General features: G+C 43.8%; 1 protein-coding gene across 2 annotated transcripts in view; it reads left to right on the plus strand.

Moving 5' to 3' along the window:
* NUP98 (nucleoporin 98 and 96 precursor) overlaps positions 1 to 19,913 on the plus strand; it is a 603,720-nt gene extending 583,807 nt beyond the window's left edge. For both annotated transcript variants that reach the window (XM_069203729.1, XM_069203730.1), the window contains exon 33: positions 17,828 to 19,913. In XM_069203729.1, the coding sequence (XP_069059830.1) occupies positions 17,828 to 18,045 (218 nt within the window). In that variant the 3' untranslated portion in view covers positions 18,046 to 19,913. The remainder of the gene's footprint in view (positions 1 to 17,827) is intronic.
* Positions 19,914 to 20,942: the final 1,029 nt, after the last annotated feature.

The following is a 20,942-nucleotide window of genomic DNA, read 5'->3' on the forward strand; positions in this document are numbered from 1 at the left end:
CACCACCCCAGGATTTATATTAAGAGTCAAGCACTCCCAAGGCTGGAAATTTTGATTCAGAAGCAGGGAGTGCAGTCTAGTCGTTGATCCTGTGGCTGCAGTTTGTGCCAGCGAATAGTGATTACTAGCCCACTCCAACTCCCCTGAGTACGCCTTCTAGTGCTCTACTACGCTACCCCGAGAGTCAAGTGCTACAATGGGGTCTTCTATGCCACAACCCCCATGTATTAATGGACACAATGGGCCAAGTTTTATCAGCAGTTATGGATGACCTCCGAGTGTTCTTGACCCTAGCTATCCAGTTTGGCTGCAACACGGCAAAATTTGTAATTAGTCTGTCTTGGACACAACTGATTGCTTAGGTCGAGTGATGGGTAAGAGTGTGGCATTCTGTTGCCATCTCTCACTGAGGTCTGCTGACTTATTCGGGGATGTTCAGGCATCTTTAATGTACATGCTATTCGATGGCTCTCACCTTTTTGGCAACAAAGCAGATTCATCCCTAAGGTGATTTAAGGAAAACATGGTTACAGGTTTCTTGGGTTTGTCTGCCTACACCAGACAGTTCCAACAGCAATTTCAGCCCCTCCATGGCAGGGATTTTCAGTTTCACCAATGCAAGACCCCTCCACCAGCCCAGCAGGCCTTCCAGCTTTTTCATGGCCAAGGCCCACTCACAAAGACCACGCCCGGGACAGCATGCAGCTCAGTTTCCCTGTTGCTCCATCGGCGGTAATACAGCTTTTATGATCTTTCTGGCAAACAGCAGCCCTGTTGGAGGCAGGATGCAATATTTTCTCCAGGGGTGGCAAGCAATCTCCTCAGTCAAGTGGATCCTCCAAATTGTACATTGTCTATGCCCTCCCATCTCTTTATGCACCACTGCATTTCCCACAATTGAGTGCCTGGTGGAGGAATATCCGTCTGTCTTGCAACAAGAAGTGCAGGTGCTTTTAGCCAAAGGGGGAATAGAGGTTTCGGGAATCTGAAGTAGGAGCTGAGCTTTACTCCTGCTACTTCCTTGTACTGAAAAGTGATGGGGGCTTTTAGAACTCTGGCCTCCAAACACCTTCCTCGGAAAAACAAATTTAAGATGCTTACTCCTGGCGACTGGATGGTAATGTTGGACCTGCAGGACGCTTATTTCCACAGCCCAGTCCTGCAGGCCCCCAGGCACTATCTGCAGGTCATGTTGGGCCAGAAGACCTTTCAGTTCAGTGCTCTGTTTTGGCCTCACACATGCCCCCTTGGATACAGTACAGTTTCATTCCTTTCCCCCAGAGTGGAGTTCAGGACATTCATTCTAAGATCCTGATGTTTCAGCCTCTGTCCTGGATCTCAGTGCTGCTGACTGACGATGCTGAGAATGTTGGCTTCCTGCATCCTGCTAGTGAAATATGCCTCATGGCATATGTGGGCTCTGCAGTGGGACCTGGAGTCCCAGTGACCACAGCACCAGAAGAATCTATTGGATTGTTACCAAATTTCAGGGAAGACTAATATGGCCTGCACTGGTGATTGTTGGACTGTGATTGGTCAGTGGCAGACCCTCTCCTTACCCCATCCAGATTTGACAGTTGTGACTGATGCATCACTTCTGGGTTGGGAAGCTCATTGGTAGAGAGGTGGAAATCTGAGGCCTCTGGTCTTCTGCAGAAACTGACCCCACATCATTTTGTTGGAGTTAAGAGCAATTTGCTTGGCGTTGAAGGCCTTCCTGCATACCATCCAAGGAAGGCTTGTGCTCACAACTCCATTTGGTATTGCAACAAGCAGTGCAGTGGGGTCTTTGGTTCCATGCCAGAAGTGACTGGATTGCCAGACAATGTCTCTGGATGTGAAGCACCTGGCAGAATCCTTAATTCCAGAACAGATAAAATCAGCCACTGAAGCCTAGTAGGCAACAACAAAAGTTACGCCTGTTGGTGGTGCTGGGTGTCTCCCATCAGTGGGAAAATCACTGGCTTGATTTTATCGCCACTGCAGCAATGCACAATGTCTGCCCTTTTGAGTGTTGAAGTTCCCAAGAAGCCTGTCTCGGAGACTCATTCCCCTAGAGTGCAGCTTTAAACTCCTAATACTATCCCACTGCTGCCTATCCTGATCTGATTTTTGAAGCTGATCAGGGAGGACTGAACCTCAGCCATTCTAGTTGCTCCATATTGGGACTGGAAATCCTGGGCATGAATCTGTCCTCCATTCAAGCATCTGCTTTGTGGAGGATCTGTCCCAGCAGCACGGCAGGGCACTACATATGTGCCTGTGCAGTTTGCATCTCCATGCTTGGGGATTGAGTGGCAACTGACCTAATTTGACCTTACTCTTGAGGTCGTTGATGTTATCTTGTCTGCAAGACATCCCTATCTTGTCTGCGAGACATCCCTCTGCCAAATCTGTGTGTGCCAGTTATGACAGATTTGTAGCTTGGTGCAGCACCCACTAAATTATTTCACTGCAAGCAATTTGTCTGAAGTTTTAATGTTTAGGCCCTGGCCCTTTCATACTGGAGGCACATAAATGGCAAGGCAATTGTGGCTTCAGTGATGTAGGTCAAGAGCGGACAGATTGTATTAGTGGAATATAAAGTAGCCAGGAAACTTTTTGATGGGTCCAAATACTGTTGTTTCCTTAAATCATGGGTGTGCTATAGGTAGATACTGTTTTTATAACCCGAACACTTGCTGTTATCTAAATCAAAATGAACAGTTTATTGATTAACAATTTACGTTCCATCTAGTTCATGTTAGCCAGGATGACGATGAATGGAAAAATATTCTTGTACCATCCCCGACAAGTAATGGTGTGAAAAGATTACATTTTTCCCAGTCAAATTTATTACCTCCTCTTCATTAGGGCTTTAACAGACTTGTCTTATGCTGAGAAGGAGTAATATAAGATATTCAAAAATTATTATTCCATGTTCGTATTCGGGTAGTCAAAGCTCCAATCTCAGTCCAGGATGACTTGACTGTTTTTTGGTGTAATATTCTTCCTAGACAGTTAATCAATATTTTGTCCAGTTTCATCAGTGCCTGAGTAGACAGAGTGCCATATGTTAGTAAGTTAATTGGTTTGGAATTAATTGCAGTGATAATAGGACCCATGGCAGTGACTCCATATTTGTCCGGCAAACGTTTAGTAGCGCCTGCTATGTTTTTTCATTTGTTGGCCTTTCTGATACTATGTTGTGACAATTTGAGGTTGTCCTGTAACTAAGCACCAAGACACAAGTAATTCTTCACAGGATCTATTTCATATTGATCTACTTATGCATGAATTGTACATAGTTTTGGTTTTGTTGTAATTTAATTTCCAGTTATTATGGTTATAGACCCCTGTAGATGTGGTAACTGAGGTTGTAATCCTACTGGAGTTTTTGAGAATACCACCAAACCATCTGCATAAGCCAAAAAATTTACTTTTACATGGCCAAAGTTTAATATATTGCTTCAGTGTTCATAAAGGTCGGCGAGACATAACTAAAAAAGGAGCAGGACTAATATAAAGCGTTGTATTAGCCCAGTGGTTCCCAAACTTTTTTTGACACGCGTCTCCCTTGTCCTATTGGCCGATGGCCTCGCCTCCCCATTATGTTACTTTTTTTTGGGGGGGGGGGCTAGTGGGGGGATGTAAGCCCGGCCCCGGAAGTACTTCTACTTTTCTCCCTGAAAATAATTGAGATGAAGCCAATGAAGATATTATAATCATAGCTTATGGCTTGTTTAGCCATATGCACCTCCCTCGGTTTCACAGCACAGGAGACTCATTGCCTTACACTTCAGCTGAAAAAGTAGGGTAACTGTTTTTCTAAAATTAAAGTATGGGCAGGTCATGAGAATCACAGGACATTGAGTTGAGGCCAAAACTCAAACTTGGTTCCCTTGTTTAAAAGTCAGCAGCGTTGGCTGTAACCAGACATTCTCTACCCTTATCTTTTGGCTTACGGACAGTCAAGGTGAAAAGCACCACGGATTCGTAGCATACCCTTGCAATTATACTGAAGTTCTTCAGCTTCCCACAATGTCCTGCACAGCTCAGCCTGGTCGACGGTGAAAGAAGCCTGTAAGGTTCCTAGTTAAGACACCTGATATCTCCCATACTGACAGTGGTACTGTATATACCTCACATGTGCAATATAATTTACATGCCTCATGCCCGCCATACGTTCACTGACGGACTTTGAGTCTTCACCAGATGGTTCCACCTGTTCCCCGGAGTATGCTGCAGTCTCTACCAGAGTCCGTACAGGGACCTGGTTAGCGGACTCTGTGTTGATGTTGACTAGCAGACTTACACCGACAAGAACCATCAGACCTCCATACTGAGACAAGAGCAGGCGCATTGCCTCCAACGGGGTCATCATGAGTGACACCTTGGGAAGCATGCATCGTCTAACATCGTCTGAGATTTTACATTAGAGACATCTGCTCAGTGTTTATTTACAAGACAGAATTGAAAGCAAAATCGTTTTAACAAGTCATGCACTTTTCAGATATAGCTTTCCTCAAAAGATCATGCTGTTCGAAAAGAATATGCTGTTCAAGATTCCTTTTCATGTTCTTAGAAGCCTGTGAAAAATAATGCAGTGATAGTTTTCTAATTAGAATGCAAAGGCCACAAATGGAACTTATCAACAATTTCACAAGTAATAATACATACATTTAATAAATGTGTCATGAGGGATTAGGAGTAAGCTGATTTTTGGTGTTTCTTATGAGTTATGTAGAATTGCAGATGGCTTTGACAGGTTGGCTGGAGAATTGTCAGCTAACACTGGCATTGTGATAGAGCCTAGTTGATCCCTGAAAAGGTTACCTCGGTGATTCCTGATTTCAAAGTCCATATTTATGATTGAAAACCTGTGGCAAACTTCTCAGTATGTTTTAAGTGTATTTTCTTTATATACAGTCAAGTTTGCCTGGCAAACATTCAGTTGAAGTTTGTACCAAAATTCTGCATTGTTGAACTCACAACCTAAGCTATCACTGACGTCCTTTGGTCTGCTAGTTTGACCCTGTAAGTGCTCTCTTAGACATGTGTTGTGTGGTGTTTTACTTTCCAAAGTGTAATATTTTGGTACTGGTGCACTAGCTGTAAAAACTCAAGGTACAGCCTGAAGGACTTTAAATATTTAGAAACCAAGCCAGATTCTATGCATAACTAAATCAAAAGTGAACAGCCTTTTCCAGTTATTGTGCACTTGATGATAATGGATGGGTGAAAAGGTCAAAACATAAATACTTCGCAATTTCATTGCGGAGTTTCACTGTAGGCACGTCCTTTCTCTGAGGTTTTACATTAGACATCTGCACGGTGTTCATTCATATGACAGAAATGAAAGAAAAATCATTTTAACAAACTCTGCACTTTTCAGGTATAGCTTTCTTCAAAAGATCTGAAGGGGAAGCCAGGGCCTTGACTCTTTCCAATTGCACCTGTCTTTTGTTGGGAAGTTCTGTGTTATATTTCCTAGAATGCCATTTGTGATGTCACACAAGGAGAATGCTGTCTGACCTGCACACTGAGAAGAGATCAGCAATCTGTGTGCTTGGTTCACAGGCCCCTGTCTTGTTTTGAAGGCGCCCCAGGGTGCCACGGCGCACAGATTGGGAACCTCTGTATTAGCCCATTGGATGTTTGACTTTTAGGTACCAGGCCTCTTCCATCCCTTAATTTTACCTGGACCTATTTTTCTGAATGAAGAACTATAATCAGGTCTTGTAGGGTATGGTATGGTCCCCAGGTTGCAAGTTTCGATCATAGTTTACTCAGGTCTATCTTTTCAAAAGCACTAGAGGAGTCAAAGCATGTGTATAGTTTATCTTTCACGTGTAACACATTATTGGGAAGGCTTTTTAAGGCAGCTATGTTATTTAGAGTTGAACGACCAGGTTTAAACCGTTTGATGAAACAATGTTCGGTGGCATGTGTTGCTGTAGATACACATGCTTTGCACTATCCTGCCATTAGTGTTGGGTCCCAAGTGTTATACGTTTTTTTTCTTCAAAGTATATGTTTTTCGCGTCATGGGATCGAGTGACTCCTCCCTCTCGGAGATACTGCACATAGGCATCAAGTCCTTTGTTAGATTGTTTTCTCTCTGCCATCAAGTTTGGACGTGTAATTCTTTGTTACGTATTTGACCCACTCCGGTCTGAGACTTTCCCTCTTTTCTATTCAGCGGTATTGTACATTCGATCTAGTTTTCCTGACTCTCACATCAACTGTTTTTTGCGTGTCAGTTCCAGTTTTTGATCGTACACCCTTTGGGGTGAAGGCCTGTTGGGCTGTTACGCCTTGAAACTCTGGTCTGAAGACCATCAAGAGGCTACGTATGAGAGGTGTTGATCCTTCCGGTCCAAGAAGATGCTCCAAGATCGACTATCTCTTAGGCTAGAGATAGAATATAGATCTCCAGATGACACCCTGGGATATCTTCGGTGAAGAACGTGCACAAGAGGAGCACCACCAGGAAGCCGTCTCCATCCAAGATTTCGATTCAGACATCCAATCCGACGTCGAGAGCCAAGAACTGTCTTCGGCGCAAGCTTGTGAGTGCAGTGACCCCACCTCTTACCACAAAACCTCAACAAAAAAAAATCGGATGCCCTGCCCATCGGCTGGGCACTAAAAACCACAAAGACTGTGGCTGCATCTTCAGCTCAGACATCATCTACTTCAGTCCCACCATCCACCACCAAGTCCTTGGCATCAACTACATCGGTTGCAAGCCAACAAACTTTGGATCTGAGCTCGGCGTCGAAGGAGATCCCAACAAAACATTTGGTGCAGAAAACAAAGGAACATGTTTCTTTGGAGCATTTGGCCTCAAGCCACTCATCCACCACGCCTTTGCCTATTCAACCAATATTAGAGAAAATGGATGCTAGACAGCTCAAAATATATACTCAGGAAGGCACAGGGGGAATTGTAGTTTCCCCTACAGTTTCCTTTAAAAGGAAGCTAACCTTTCAGGAGGCACTGGACACCACCACCTAAAAAAAAACTCCCAAAGGAAAAGACTGTTTCCACAGAGCAGCTTATTCGTCCTTTTCCTTTTCTTCCTCCACCTATGTCTCCCCCTCACTCGCCCACTTCTCTGAGTGAGCCCACGCTCCACAAGGTTCACCATTATTTGAGGAACACTTTTTAGAGGAAATACCACCAGATCAGGATCCCTAGGATTCTTATGATCCAGACCCAGTTATTACCACGATCCACATTTGTATCCCGCCACACCTTCCCCTCCAGAGGATACTAACAGCTACCAACAAGTAATTGCTAGGGCAGCTGCGTACCATAATGTACCTTTACATAAGGATCCTATTGAACGGATTTTCTATTCGACACACTGACCACCACACTCTGGGGCACCCAGTATCTCCCTATGCTCTCTGGTATGATGCAGCAATCAAACAACATTTTTCAAGAGTCTGTCTGTTCAAGGATAATGCCAAGGGTAGATGAAAGTATATACAAACCAGCTTCATCTGCCCCTTTATTTATCAGATCACAAGTACTGCCAGTCTCTATAGTGGCTACTACTGCCAGGAAAAGAGCTAATAGCCAGGTCACTGGAGGCTCTCCCCCACCTGACAAAGATTGATGCTGCGGGCAAGAGAGTAGCTCCGCAAGCTGCTAATTATTGGTGGATAGCCAATTCCCAACCCCTGCTCTCTAGATATGACAGAGCTCACTGGGATGAAATTGAGGGTCTCCTCCAGTATCTCCCAGAAGAGCATCGCAAACGTGGCCAACAAATTGTCGAAGGGGCAAACTATTGCCGACAACTCCATTAGATGTGCCCTGGATGCTGAAGACAACACAGCACGAGGCATAAACACAAGTGTCCTAATCAGAAGACATGCATGGCTTAGGTGCTCTGGGTTTAAGCCAGAAGTACAGCAAGGACTTTTAATTATGCCCTTTACTAAAGAACACCTCTTTGGTCTACAAGTTGATTCCACCTTGGAAAAACTAAAAAAGGACACAAACACTGCGAAGGCCATGGGACTCTACAGTCACAGGCACAAAGGATTTTTTCACAAATCTAACAACTTTGTCTAAGCGTTCCACTTCTCAAAACATACATACCTCAGGTTCCTATACCAGAGGCTCTTTCAGAGGAGCATTCAAAGGTCATAATTTCCAAGGCAGGGGCAAGAACTCCTCTTCTCGGGGCTCCGGTCCCACAACAAAACGCTGACTACTTCAACATACCCAAACCCCATTTAACATCAGTTACGGGACGTCTTCAGGACTTCTATACTCAATGGAAACAAATAACATTGGATCAAGGGTCCTCTCCATTATCCAACATAGTTATTGCATGGTGCTCACAACCACACCTCCCAATATCCCTCCTCACGCACACAGGTTATCTCAAGAACACCTCACTCTCCTCAAAGAAGAGGTACAAGTTCTCCTTTCAGAATGGGCTGTAGAACCATTTCACCAAAATATCAAGGAACAGAAGTCTGTTTGCTATATTTCCTCATGCCAATAAAGGACCGTACCCATTTCAGATCTCAGACCTTTAAATCAATACATTCTTTCAGAACATTATCACATAGTCACTCTTCAGGATGTCATGCCACTCCTTCAACCGGGACACCGATAATATTTAAGATTTCTTGGTTCAGAGTTCTACCTTTCGGTGTCACAACTGCTCCCAGGGTATTTACCAAATGCTTAGCAATGGTTGTAGCACATCTCAAATGACAAAAGATGTATGTCTTCCCATACCTGAACGACTGGCTTATCAAAGCCAGCACTTTCCAACAATGTCATTCCCACACACAAATTACAGTGAATCTTCTTCACAAATTAGGGTTCACAATCAACTTTGTAAAATCTCATCTACAACCTCTTCAGGTCCAGTCATATCTGGGGGCCATTCTCAACACACATCTAGGATTAGCATACTCCAGTGCAACTCGGATACAAAACCTCCAGCATCTGCTTCCTCAGTTTCAACAGAATCACACTCCCACAGTAAAAACTGTCATGTGGCTCTCAAGGATGATGGCATCTTGCATTGCCATGCTATGCCATGCCAGACTCCACACGCGTCGGCTACAGCAGTGTCAGTCACAACAGTTGTTTCAGTGACCGGATCATCTTTGGGATCTAGTGTTGATAGACCGCCAAACTTACTACTCTCTGCAATGGGGGAACTCCACTAACCTCTTAAAAGGGTGGTGTTTCCGAGACCCTGTGCTTCAACTCATTCTGACCATGGATGCATCCTTGACCGGTTGGGGAGCACATCTTCAAAACTTCACAGTCCATGGTCTTTGGGATTCCACACATTGTTCCATGCACATTGTAGGAAGTTGGCTCTGTATGTACTATTTCAAAGTAAGAAATAGCATGCACAGAGTCCAAGGGTTCCCCTTAAGAGGTAAGATAGTGGCAAAAATAGATAATGCTAATGCTCTATTTTTTGGTAGTGTGGTCGAGCAGTAGGCTTATCAGAGGGTAGTGTTAAGCATTTGTTGTACACACACAGGCAACAAATGAGGAACACACACTCAGACAATTCCAGGCCAATAGGTTTTTATATAGAAAAATATATTTTCTTAGTTTATTTTAAGAACCACAGGTTCAAGATTTACAATCAATTCTTCAAGTGAAAGGTACTTCATTCAGGTATCATAGGAACTTTGAATCAGCAAAATAGCATGTGCAGTTTTGGCAAAAATGGCAATAAGCTATTTTAAAACTAGACAAAGTGCAAATTTCAACAGTTCCTGGGGGAGGTAAGTATTTGTTAGTTTTGCTGGTAAGTAAACCGCCTACAGGGTTCAAAGTTGGGTCCAAGGTAGCCCACCGTTGGGGGTTCAAGGCAACCCCAAAGTTACCACACCAGCAGCTCAGGGCCGGTCAGGTGCAGAGGTCAAAGTGGTGCCCAAAACACATAGGCTTCAATGGAGAAGGGGGGTGCCCCGGTTCCAGTCTGCCAGCAGGTAAGTACCCGCGACTTCAGAGGGCAGACCAGGGGAGTTTTGTAGGGCACCGGGGGGGACACAAGTCAGCACAGAAAGTACACCCTCAGCAGCACGGGGGTGGCCGGGTGCAGTGTGCAAACAGGCGTCGGGTTCGCAATAGGTTTCAATAGGAGACCCAGGGGTCTCTTCAGCGAAGCAGGCAGGCAATGGGGTGGCTCCTCGGGGAAGCCACCACCTGGGCAAGGGAGAGGGCCACCTGGGGGTCGCTTCTGCACTTGAGGTCGGATCCTTCAGGTCCTGGGGGCTGCGGGTGCAGTGTCTTTACCAAGCGTCGGGTTCTTAGAAGCAGGCAGTCGCAGTCAGGGGGAGCCTCTGGATTCCCTCTGCAGGCATTGCTGTGGGGGCTCAGGGGTGTCAACTCTGGCTACTCACGGGCTCGCAGTCGCCGGGGAGTCCTCCCTCTAGTGTTTCTCCGCAGGTCGAGCCGGGGGCATCGGGTGCAGAGTGGAAAGTCTCACGCTTCCCGCGGGAAACGTGGAGTCCTTTTAAAGTTGTTTCTTTGTTGCAAGTTTTAGTTTCTTTGGAACAGGGCCGCTGTCCTCGGGAGTTCTTGGTCCTTTTAGATGCAGGGTAGTCCTCTGAGGCTTCAGAGGTCGCTGGTCTCTGGGAAGCGCGTCACTGTTGCAGTTTCTCTCGAAGTGGGGAGACAGGCCGGTAGGGCTGGGGCCAGAGCATTTGTTGTCTCCGTCTTCTCTGCAGGGCTTCAGGTCAGCAGTCCTTCGTCTTAGGTTGCAGGAATCTGGTTTCCTAGGTTCTGGGGGCCCCTAAATACTCAATTTAGGGGTGTGTTTAGGTCTGGGGGGTTAGTAGCCAATGGCTACTAGCCCTTAAGGGTGGCTACACCCTCTTTGTGCCTCCACCCTGTGGGGAGGGGGGCGCATCCCTAATCCTATTGGGGGAATCCTCCATCTGCAAGATGGAGGATTTCTAAAAGTCAGTCACCTCAGCTCAGGACACCTTAGGGGTTGTCCTGACTGACCAGTGACTCCTCCTTGTTTTTCTCATTATCTCCTCCGGCCTTGCCGCCAAAAGTGGGGCCGTGGCCGGAGGGGGCGGGCATCTCCACTAGCTGGGATGCCCTGTGGCGCTGTAACAAAGGGGGTGAGCCTTTGAGGCTCGCCGCCAGGTGTTACAGTTCCTGCAGGGGGAGGTGAGAAGCACCTCCACCCAGTACAGGCTTTGTTACTAGCCACAGAGTGACAAAGGCACTCTCCCCATGTGGCCAGCTACATGTCTGGTGTGTGGCAGGCTGGCAAAACTAGTCAGCCCGCACTGGAAGTCGGGTATGTTTTCAGGGGGCATCTCTAAGATGCCCTTTGGAGTGTATTTCACAATAAAATGTACACTGGCATCCGTGTGCATTTATTGTGCTGATAAGTTTGATACCAAACTTCCCAGTTTTCAGTGTAGCCATTATGGTGCTGTGGAGTTCGTGTATGACAGACTCCCAGACCATATAATCTTATGGCTACCCTGCACTTACAATGTCTAAGGTTTTGCTTAGACACTGTAGGGGCATAGTGCTCTTGCACTTATGCCCTCACCTATGGTATAGTGCACCCTGCTAGAGGGGTGACTTATCTATGCCATGGGCAGTGTGAGGTTAGCATGGCACCCTGAGGGGAGTGCCATGTCGACTTAGTCATTTTCTCCCCACCAGCACAGTCTGTGCTGAGTGAGGGGTCCCCAGGGTGGCATAAGACATGCTGCAGCCCTTAGAGACCTTCCCTGGCATCAGGGCCCTTGGCACCAGGGGTACCAGTTACAAGGGACTTACCTGGATGCCAGGGTGTGCCAATTGTGGAGACAAAGGTACAGTTTTAGGGAAAGAACACTGGTGCTGGGGCCTGGTTAGCAGGCCTCAGCACACTTTCAAATCATAACTTGGCATCAGCAAAGGCAAAAAGTCAGGGGGTAACCATGCCAAGGAGGCATTTCCCTTCCAGTTATCACAATTGGCACAAACAATATGGAAATGGGCTCATCATCGCGTTCACCTAATAGCAGAATATCTCCCAGGGACTTTGCAGACCTGCTAAGCAGGATGCATCAGCAAGTCTACGAATGGGAACTCCACCCACACGTTCTTAAAAAATGCTTCCAAAGGTGGGGAAATCCTCAAATAGATCTTTTCGCCACAAAAAAAAACGCAAAATGGCAAACCTTCACGTTCAAGGTACCCACACCCTCGTTCCAAGGGCAATGTTCTATGGATGAACTGGTCAGGGATATTTGCTTTTCCACCTCTCCCACTCATTCCATTTCTGGTTCACAAACTCAACGCAGACAGCTCTAACTATGATACTGGGAGCGCCCACATGGGCACATCAACCTTGGTTCACAACACTTCTGAAGTTCCTCATGAGAAGCTCCCCAACAGGCCAGATCTTCTCACACAGGACCACGGACAGATCAGGCATCCAGACACCAAATTGCTCAACCTAGCCATATGGCTCCTGAAGTCATAGAATTTGGTCATCTTAATTTACCTCCTGAATGTATGGAAATCATGAAGGAGGCACGTAGACCAATAACTAGAGCATGTTATTCTGCAAAAGGGAAGCGTTGTGTTTGCTACTGCCAGTCCAAACGCTATAATCCAATAAAAGCATCTGTCTAAGAAATTGTTTGCTACTTGCTTAATTTGCAGCAAGTTAACTTGGCTTATGGTCCAGTCACAGTACATCTTGCAGCTATAGTGCATATTTACAAAACAGAACATATTTCATTGTTCAGAATCCCTGTTATTACATTTTTCATGGAAAGATTAAAAGGGTAATTCTGCCTAGACCTCCATCTGTTCCATCATAGAATCTTAACATTGTACTCACTAGGCTCATGGGCCCTCCATTTCAGCCTCTTCACTCATGCCTTATTCAGTTTCTTTCATGGAAAGTAGCTTTTCTGGTTGCAGTCACATCACTTAGACGTGTCAGTGGCTCCAGGCATTAACTCTAGAAGAACCCTTCTTTCAAATTCTCAAGGATAAGGTAGTCCTTTGCACAAATTCAAGATTCCTATCAAAAGTGGTGTCTCAATTTTATATCAATCAGACCACTGATTTGCCAGTTTTTTTCCCCCACAACCGGATTCAGTAGCAGAGAGGGCACTCCATATGTTAGACGTAAAGAAGGCACTTGTGTACTCTGTTGACAGAACAAAAGAGTTTAGCAAAACAAAACAATCTTTTGGGGCTTTTGCTTTACCATTCAAGGGCAATCCATTTTCAAAAAATGGCATAGCTAGATGGATTGTTAAATGTATACAAACGTGTAAAGGCAAAATTACAATTGCCACAAACTCCTAAGACACATTCCAGTAGGAAAAAAGGTGGTACTATTGCATTTTTGGGAAACATTCCTTTAGCTGACATATGCAGAGCAGCTACTTGGTTTACACCACACACATTCACAAAGCATTATTGTGTGGTTGTACAAGCACGACATCAAACACATGTAGTACAAACCTGCTTAAGAACACTTTTCCACACAACTGCAACTCCCACAAACTAGCCACCACTTTTTAGAGGGACTGCTTTACAGTTTATGCAAAGCAATGTGTATCTACAGCCACACATGCCACCAAACAGAAAATGTTACTTTCCAGTAGACATCTGTTCGTGGCATGTAGTACTGTAGATTCACATGTGCCCACTTCCTCCCCGGACGCCTGTGGCCATTGCAGTTACCTTATATTTGTACATACCTGTACATATGTAGATACACTTGCATGGACATCTTTCTCTATACTTCCTTCTCATTCCTGTCACCCGCCTGCGGGAAAACGGTCAAACAAAGGATTCTATGCCCATGCGCAGTATCACAGATCCTGTGACTCAAAAAACAATCTTCTTAGAAGAAAAACAACTTGTTATGCTCTAGACCCAACACTAGATGGCAGGATAATTCACAGGTTGTGAATCTACAGCACTACATGCCACAAACAGATGTCTACTGGGTAAGTAACATTTTCCTTATTTCCTGTTGCCCACTCTGCCATTTCTCTGTGTAACTGTTCCACAAACATTTTCCCTTCTGCCCAAAAAATGCTATCATACAATAACTATTACGGTCCGGATTTGGGCCCTTTTTTAAAATAAATCGATTGTACGTTAGAATCTTTCCACAGCGCTGGAATTTTTCCTGTGAAGAGAGAGCTGTTTACTACAGCAATTGGGCAGACAGACCAGTTATCTGGCATTCAAGATTGCAATCCATGTTGGGGCATGTGATATTTTTGTTGCTGCAGTTACGCACTTATTTCTTCTGTAGTGACTTCCAATTTGATTACTAGAGCCATATAGTTGCTTAAGGTAGAGTTCTTATTTATTATAATTTGTGACATTCTCCTGTTGTGTTGTACTTTTGACAGCCAAATTCTACCAGTGACAGACATCTGCGTATTCTTACTTTATATGAATTCATCAGAGTTCAGTCCCTAATTGCTGCTGCTGTAACAGGGGTATTGATCTTTCATTCCTTTTTGATTCGTTGTAATTCTTGAATTCTGGTATTATTGTTGACAAGCTTTAAGGCTTTTGGTTTTGAATTGCCTGATTCCAGCAAGTGTGGATTTAACTCTCATATTTGGCACAAGGGAGCTGCTGATAGAAAATAGAAGATTATCTGCAAAAGGGGGTTGCCTGAGGTTACTGTTAACATTCTCATAAAAGGTTGTTCCCAAATATCTATTTTGATAACAAGCTCACCGTTCCATTTGATTGTTTCAGTAGAAACCATCTTGGTGATAATGTTATCTGACTGGTTCCCAGTAGAAAGCTCTTGAAGGGGCAGCTGATTCTTATCAGCCCAGGAAAATCAGAGGTTCCAGAAACTTCTTCAACTTGGAAGGGGCAGAGATATTTTAGTGTAAGGAGAGACCTAGAAGTCTCTTGGATCCCAGGTCACATGGTAGCCTGCGTGGCTCCGTCCCGATAGGAGGGTGTAGTGGTCCCATAACCAGTTAGGTGTACCTTACGAGGAGACAATTACTCTTTACCAAAACACACCCCTGCCTGGCACACAAGCTCCTAAGAGCAGAAGGTTTGTTCCTTTTTGGGGGGTCCCTTTGAAAACAGTACCCTGAGATAGTTTGCAGTAAATCAAACAGGATGTAATGTAAAAGTAGGTAAAGTTAACCCGGGAACTTCTCCCCCACTGGTAAGTGTATCTAGGTATGGCCCCACCCACTGGGTACTGAACTATACACAAATGGACCTCCTCACCAGCTCAGCCGAATGCATTCTGGACCCCAAGAACAACAAAAGAAGACTGATCCAGTCTCCTGAAACCTGTGAGGATACGTTGAAGGGCCTGACCTGCTCCCACTTGTACCCAAAACAAAGAAGGGGACTCAAAAGGACAGTTGGCTGACTACCTGTGTGGCTACAGGGTCACCAAAAGCTCCAGGAGTCCTATTTCGTAGAGTGACAAGTTGCAACAGGAGGAAGACTGGACTCTGTTGATGGCTCCTGGAGGAGAGATTCCTGACTACTAGGTACTGTCCCTGCGGTCTGGGGAGCTTTGGTGGTGACCTGGAGATTTCCTCAAATCTCTGAATAATTTTGTGATTCCAGATGACCAGACCCAGTCACAGCATCATCCTGCCAAAGGCTCAGCCTTGCTGTGCAATTAAATCAGGTTGGGTGCTCACTTTTTGCTGTCATATAAAACCTCATACTTTGCCCCACTGGAGAAATCGAAGGTCCAAATCAGAGATCTAGTCCCAAGGTAGATCCTTTGACTGGGTGAAGACTTCAAAAGTATCTAGCAGATCAGAGGACGTCCCTGGGCACAACATTTTATTTTCCCAATCTGGGCATAACCCGCCAAAACCAATGGCTTCAACAAGACGTCACTCAATGTGCCTATCAGACTTTAAAGGTACTTTGCCAGATACAGCCTGCTGCCCTGCCCCATTGAAGGTATTTGACTTACATTTCAGAAACTTTCAGAAGGTAAAATCTTTGACCAGGACAAACCAGCTTGGTATATCCGACTCGCGCTCCATTGCACTCTGCCTGAAGTAGCACCTAGGTTCTGGTCAACTTTAAAGAGTGATTAGTGATTGGCACTTTACTTAATGCCTTTTCTCTTAAATCTTTACAAATTCCATGCCTCCTTATTGGATTTTTGTAGTGTCGGTGTCACTTTGTTAATTAAGTTTCTCTCTTTTTTTTATATTTTTGGTGTTTTTGCCTTTTTAACTGGTTTGGTTCCAAATGCTTTACACATTTTCTCAAAGTTAAGCCTGTTTACTCTTTGCCATAGGTACCAGGGGATGAGTTCAGATTTAAATATTTAATCCATTGCTTTTACCTTATAGGTTAGTGACCTTATTACTTGTGATGGACTACCATCCACCCCAATTAATAATTCACTTTCTTAAATTCTGTGTTGTGTTCACTGCCCAGCTGCATAGTTTATTTTTTATACTTTGTACATGGGAAACGTAAGGTGTAACAATCATCTCTAAGGTGGTACAGGAAGAACTACACAGACCGTGAAAACAGATGTATAGTGAGGTGCTGAAACGACTTGGTCAGACAAACTTCTGCTCTTAAACACGATCTGTGAAGGGTGGGCGATGCTTTCAATGTCACTGTAGGTCTTGTGTTCAAAGAGCTGTAATATCAATTGCTTTATATCGCAGGTGCCTCTGTGAATAGCTAAGGCCATGCTTCTTTAGGAGCTCTGTATGCACGGCTTCTTTGCCATCAAGTAAAGGCAATTCTGCATTAGACTTTTTCAATTCAGATCCACTTGAATCTACCTACAAGCAGTTCAGCCCTGCATTCACGAAACATTCATGTCCACAAAGGTGTGGACAGACGGCATACCGATGTAGAATTTCAAAAAGCAAAGAAGAAACCAAGTCTAATGTGCTATGAATGGAGGCATGGCACCTCTGCAAGTGGGGCTGTAGACAATGTTTCAGTCTCCACGGTCGGAAAGGCAAGTGACTTGTATGAATTATTCAACATGATTAGGGGCGGCTGTACAGATTTAAGTTGGACAGTGAAGACTTGCACAGCATAATGTTAAAGTGAGGCAAACTTTAACTCAATTTGTTGGCTACAGAAACTCCTAAATTGCCACTCCTTTGCTAGCAGATGTGGGCAACAATGGATGCCTCTGTAGGGGGCATTTTCAATGCTTTAGTATCAAAACTGGTGCACAATCCTTCCACACTTAGTCATAGCACCAGCCTGGTTGGAACAGTATTGGCACGATAATCTTCAGTGAACATTGGAAATCATTTAAGCTGAGAAGAGAATCTGCATAGATGACAAAGAAGATGGGGAATGCCCTTTGATAGCTTGTCTCCTGATTGCATGCTGTTGGCCAGCTAGATGTTGCACATTCAATGCGTGCTATGGATACATTCACTTGTGACATCCCTCATCAGAGCTGCATCAACTTTTGTCCCCTGATGCAGCTAGCAGAGTCTACCCTCAAATACAGCTGGTGCAAGTTCACTCCACAGCCATTTGCGGGGAGTATTTATATCCCATATTGTGTAGTCAATGTTTTTCGTAAGTAACTTTTTCTTCCTTTCAGATCTGTTATACAAGAATTTTAAGTTATTACTGTAATGTGTCTGTATTATTGTACTTTAGTTACACTAAATGCCTGATTTCTTAAATTGCTTTTGTGCTATTTAAAAATGGTATTCTAAATGTTGATAACTGTAGTTTCTGTTCCATCATACTGATGGAAAAAACCAGTGCGTTTCAGAAATCATTAGCTTTGCTTTTTAATACTCAAGTGCGTGACTGTGCTGCAAAACACAAGTGCTCACTCTCGTTTCTTTTCTAGAAATGGCCAAGCGCATCGCCAACATTCTCCGGGTTGTCTTGAGTCTACAGCACTCACCTGAATCCACATCTGACTCTACCCCAGATCTCCAGAGAGTTCCACTTCGCCTGCTTGGCCCCCACATTGGTCGGCTTCCTATGCCAGAGGACTATGCCTTGGAGGAATTGCGCAGTCTCACGCAGTCTTATTTACGAGAACTGACAGTCTGCGGTCAGTGACAAAAGATCAGCTTGCTTTGAAGTACTCTGCTTTTTACCATTTCTTAGTCTTTAATTTTGCATTGGCCCTTGATTTAGAGGTATATCATCCTCTCCTGGGCAAAGACCTCTGCCATTAGGATGTGTTCGTATTGTGTGCTGGGCTTCTGACCAAACGGACTTGGTTTGAAAGTGGCGATAACTCCATTATTCACACACAACCAACACACTTTGGCAAAGTCAATAAAGCAACTTTTCATCAAAGTCCTTGAAGTCCGCGTGACATCGGAGACCATGATTGTATACAGTGTTCAACTGTTTTCTAAGCATTTTATTGACTGCTCTTGCATATTTATAACTCCTCTTCTACAGCACAAAGGCCACATGACGAGAAGAACGCAGACAGCAGGAGATGTGATGGGGAATTTTTTCACTGGAGAGATGGGAGAACCAGCTTTAAACCGTTTTTACATATCCTTGCATGAAGAGGGTGTGCAGTGCTTTGAAGATTTTTTTTTTTTTAGATGGTATTTTGTTAAAGAAAATGATTTCGCAGCCGTGTATTAAGGACGAATGTTTCTCAGGAGTGATGGAATCCAATGTATTTCCTTTTGTCTATGCCCAGGAAGCGAGACAAGCCACCAATAAAATGTTGCAAACTTCACAAAAAGGGATGTGCAAGGGTATTTTACCTTTTTATTCTTAGGGGCCCATGTAATTACAAAGTAATTAAAACATTGATTCTCTGCTTGTGAAGGTGCTTCCTCTGGTACTCTAGTGTAGGAAGACCATGTGTCCGTTGACTTCTGTTGTTCCATGTTCATTTTTAGGAAACTTTCTGTCAAAGCACTATGATATAAGAATTAAAAGTAAATTAATTTTTTCACCTCAGTGCAAGCTCGCCCTCCTCAGCCTCACCTCTTAAAACTAAGGACCTGGTGTGGTTATTTTTAGATCATTGTGATTGTTGATATGGCCCTACTTTTTCTGATCACCTGCTGACCTTGCGTTTTTGGCAAATGAGTCTAATTGCCAGAGGCTGTTGGAGATCTGACCAGTTTCTCCCTCACTCCTTCCATGCCACCTCCATCATTGCAGTTGTCCACTTGCATGGGGGCATACATGACTGGGCATGCCCCATCACTTAGTGTAGGGCTCGGTGCATCGGTGCCAATAGAGGAGAGGAGGGTATGCATGGGGAGTGTCACTGGCTTGAGTGCACGAGTTGACCCAGTAGTTCATTGCTGGTTAATGAAATATCTGAATAAGTCACATGCTGCTTCATAAAAAAGAGCAGGGCTTGCCAGCTAGTCTTAAGTGGGCAATGTTTGATCTGAAACACAATTTAAACCCTTGCCTTTGAGTTTATTTTAGTGAACAAGAATCTCTGCACTCTCCTGACTGGTGTTCAGTTGACCACACCCTAACCGTTCAGTCTAAATCCATTTGTTGAAAAATTTGTATATTTTTTTAGGTATACAATATAATGCTCTTGTTGTATTTTTATGGTATGGAAATATTGTTTGTACACAAGCAAAATGTTAAATTTGTCTTGTTTGTGTGAACTTTCTTGTTAATGTTAGACACTGATGTGTACATTGTTGTTGGAATTGCTATATTTTTTTCTTGAAGAGACTATCTTTAACCCTGTTCAGTTCCGTGTATCTGGGCAGTGTCTGTCTATGTCCAGAAACAATCAGTGCTAATCTGCTATGATGCACCTTGAGTAGTTGCAGGTATTGATACGTTAAGGGAGCATATGCATGAAGATTATGTAAAAGGTTTTTATTAAAAACAGCCAAATTATGACTAAATCCTAGATTTTGCCCCATCTGTTTTTCAGAAACCTGATATTTTTAAAGAAAAGCAAATAAAACATTTATAACATTGTTGCCTCTTAATTGAATTGTGATTTTCTTTCAGACTGTATGCTCAGTAAAATTACTTAATGATTCAGCTAAGTGTTGCAATGGAATTTTTCCTTATAAATATCTTTTGGGCTACTCAGTGTTAAATATCTCATTAATACAAAGCGTCACTGTGCATGTCCAACCAAAATACAGTTGTGATGTGGATTAAGAATCTACACAAGGTAGATAGCCAGTGTATCATGGTTACAGTGAAATAACCATCTACATTTATGAAAATGTAAGGACTAATTCAAATCTGACTCCGGCATACAGACGTGTTGTCACTTATTGCTAGGTTTAAGTGCAGTTTATATTGAGCCATGAAGTCAAAATGTCACAACAGTCAGGGTTAGTGTTGACGAGGTAAGACATTGTGTGTGTGTATATATGATATACTCATTTTCACATGGGCTTCTTAGTGTGGTAGAAAATGGAGGCTCATTTCTTTGAGATGTCCAAGTGTATATACTGAACACAGCCAAAACGTTAATCATTTTGTAGTGTGTAAGCTTTCTACTCAAATAATGTAGTAACCACAGTCTGATGCTACTCCAAAAATATCACCATAGAGATGAGTGTGAGTGTACTTAAGGAGTGTGGGTAGGGTGAGGCATAAGGTTGCATTTAGTAGAGAGGTGGGATTGGGAAAAGTGTTATGACTAGGCTAAGGTTGCAGTAATTTTAGAGTTGGGCATATTTTTAAGGCAAAATTTAAGAGTTTTGGTTAGTCTTATGGTTTGATTAGGTTTGGAGGTGGGATTAAGTACAATGTTGGGTTGGTTTAAAGTAAGCAGTTAGAATAGGGTTAGGGCAAGATTTAATGTTAGGGTTATTGTAAAAGGTGCTGTTCAAGTCAATGATGTGGTTAATTACTTTATGAACTTGTCGATGTAGTGATAGTTATGAAAGGTCGCTCATGATAGTCCTAGAAGTGATAACATGCTGAATTATTTTTAATACTTATTTGCAGAACAAACATTGATGGAATAACCAGCTGATCTATAATTA

The sequence above is a fragment of the Pleurodeles waltl genome, chromosome 8 (assembly GCF_031143425.1).
Source record: "Pleurodeles waltl isolate 20211129_DDA chromosome 8, aPleWal1.hap1.20221129, whole genome shotgun sequence".
Classification (NCBI taxonomy): Eukaryota; Metazoa; Chordata; class Amphibia; order Caudata; family Salamandridae; genus Pleurodeles; species Pleurodeles waltl.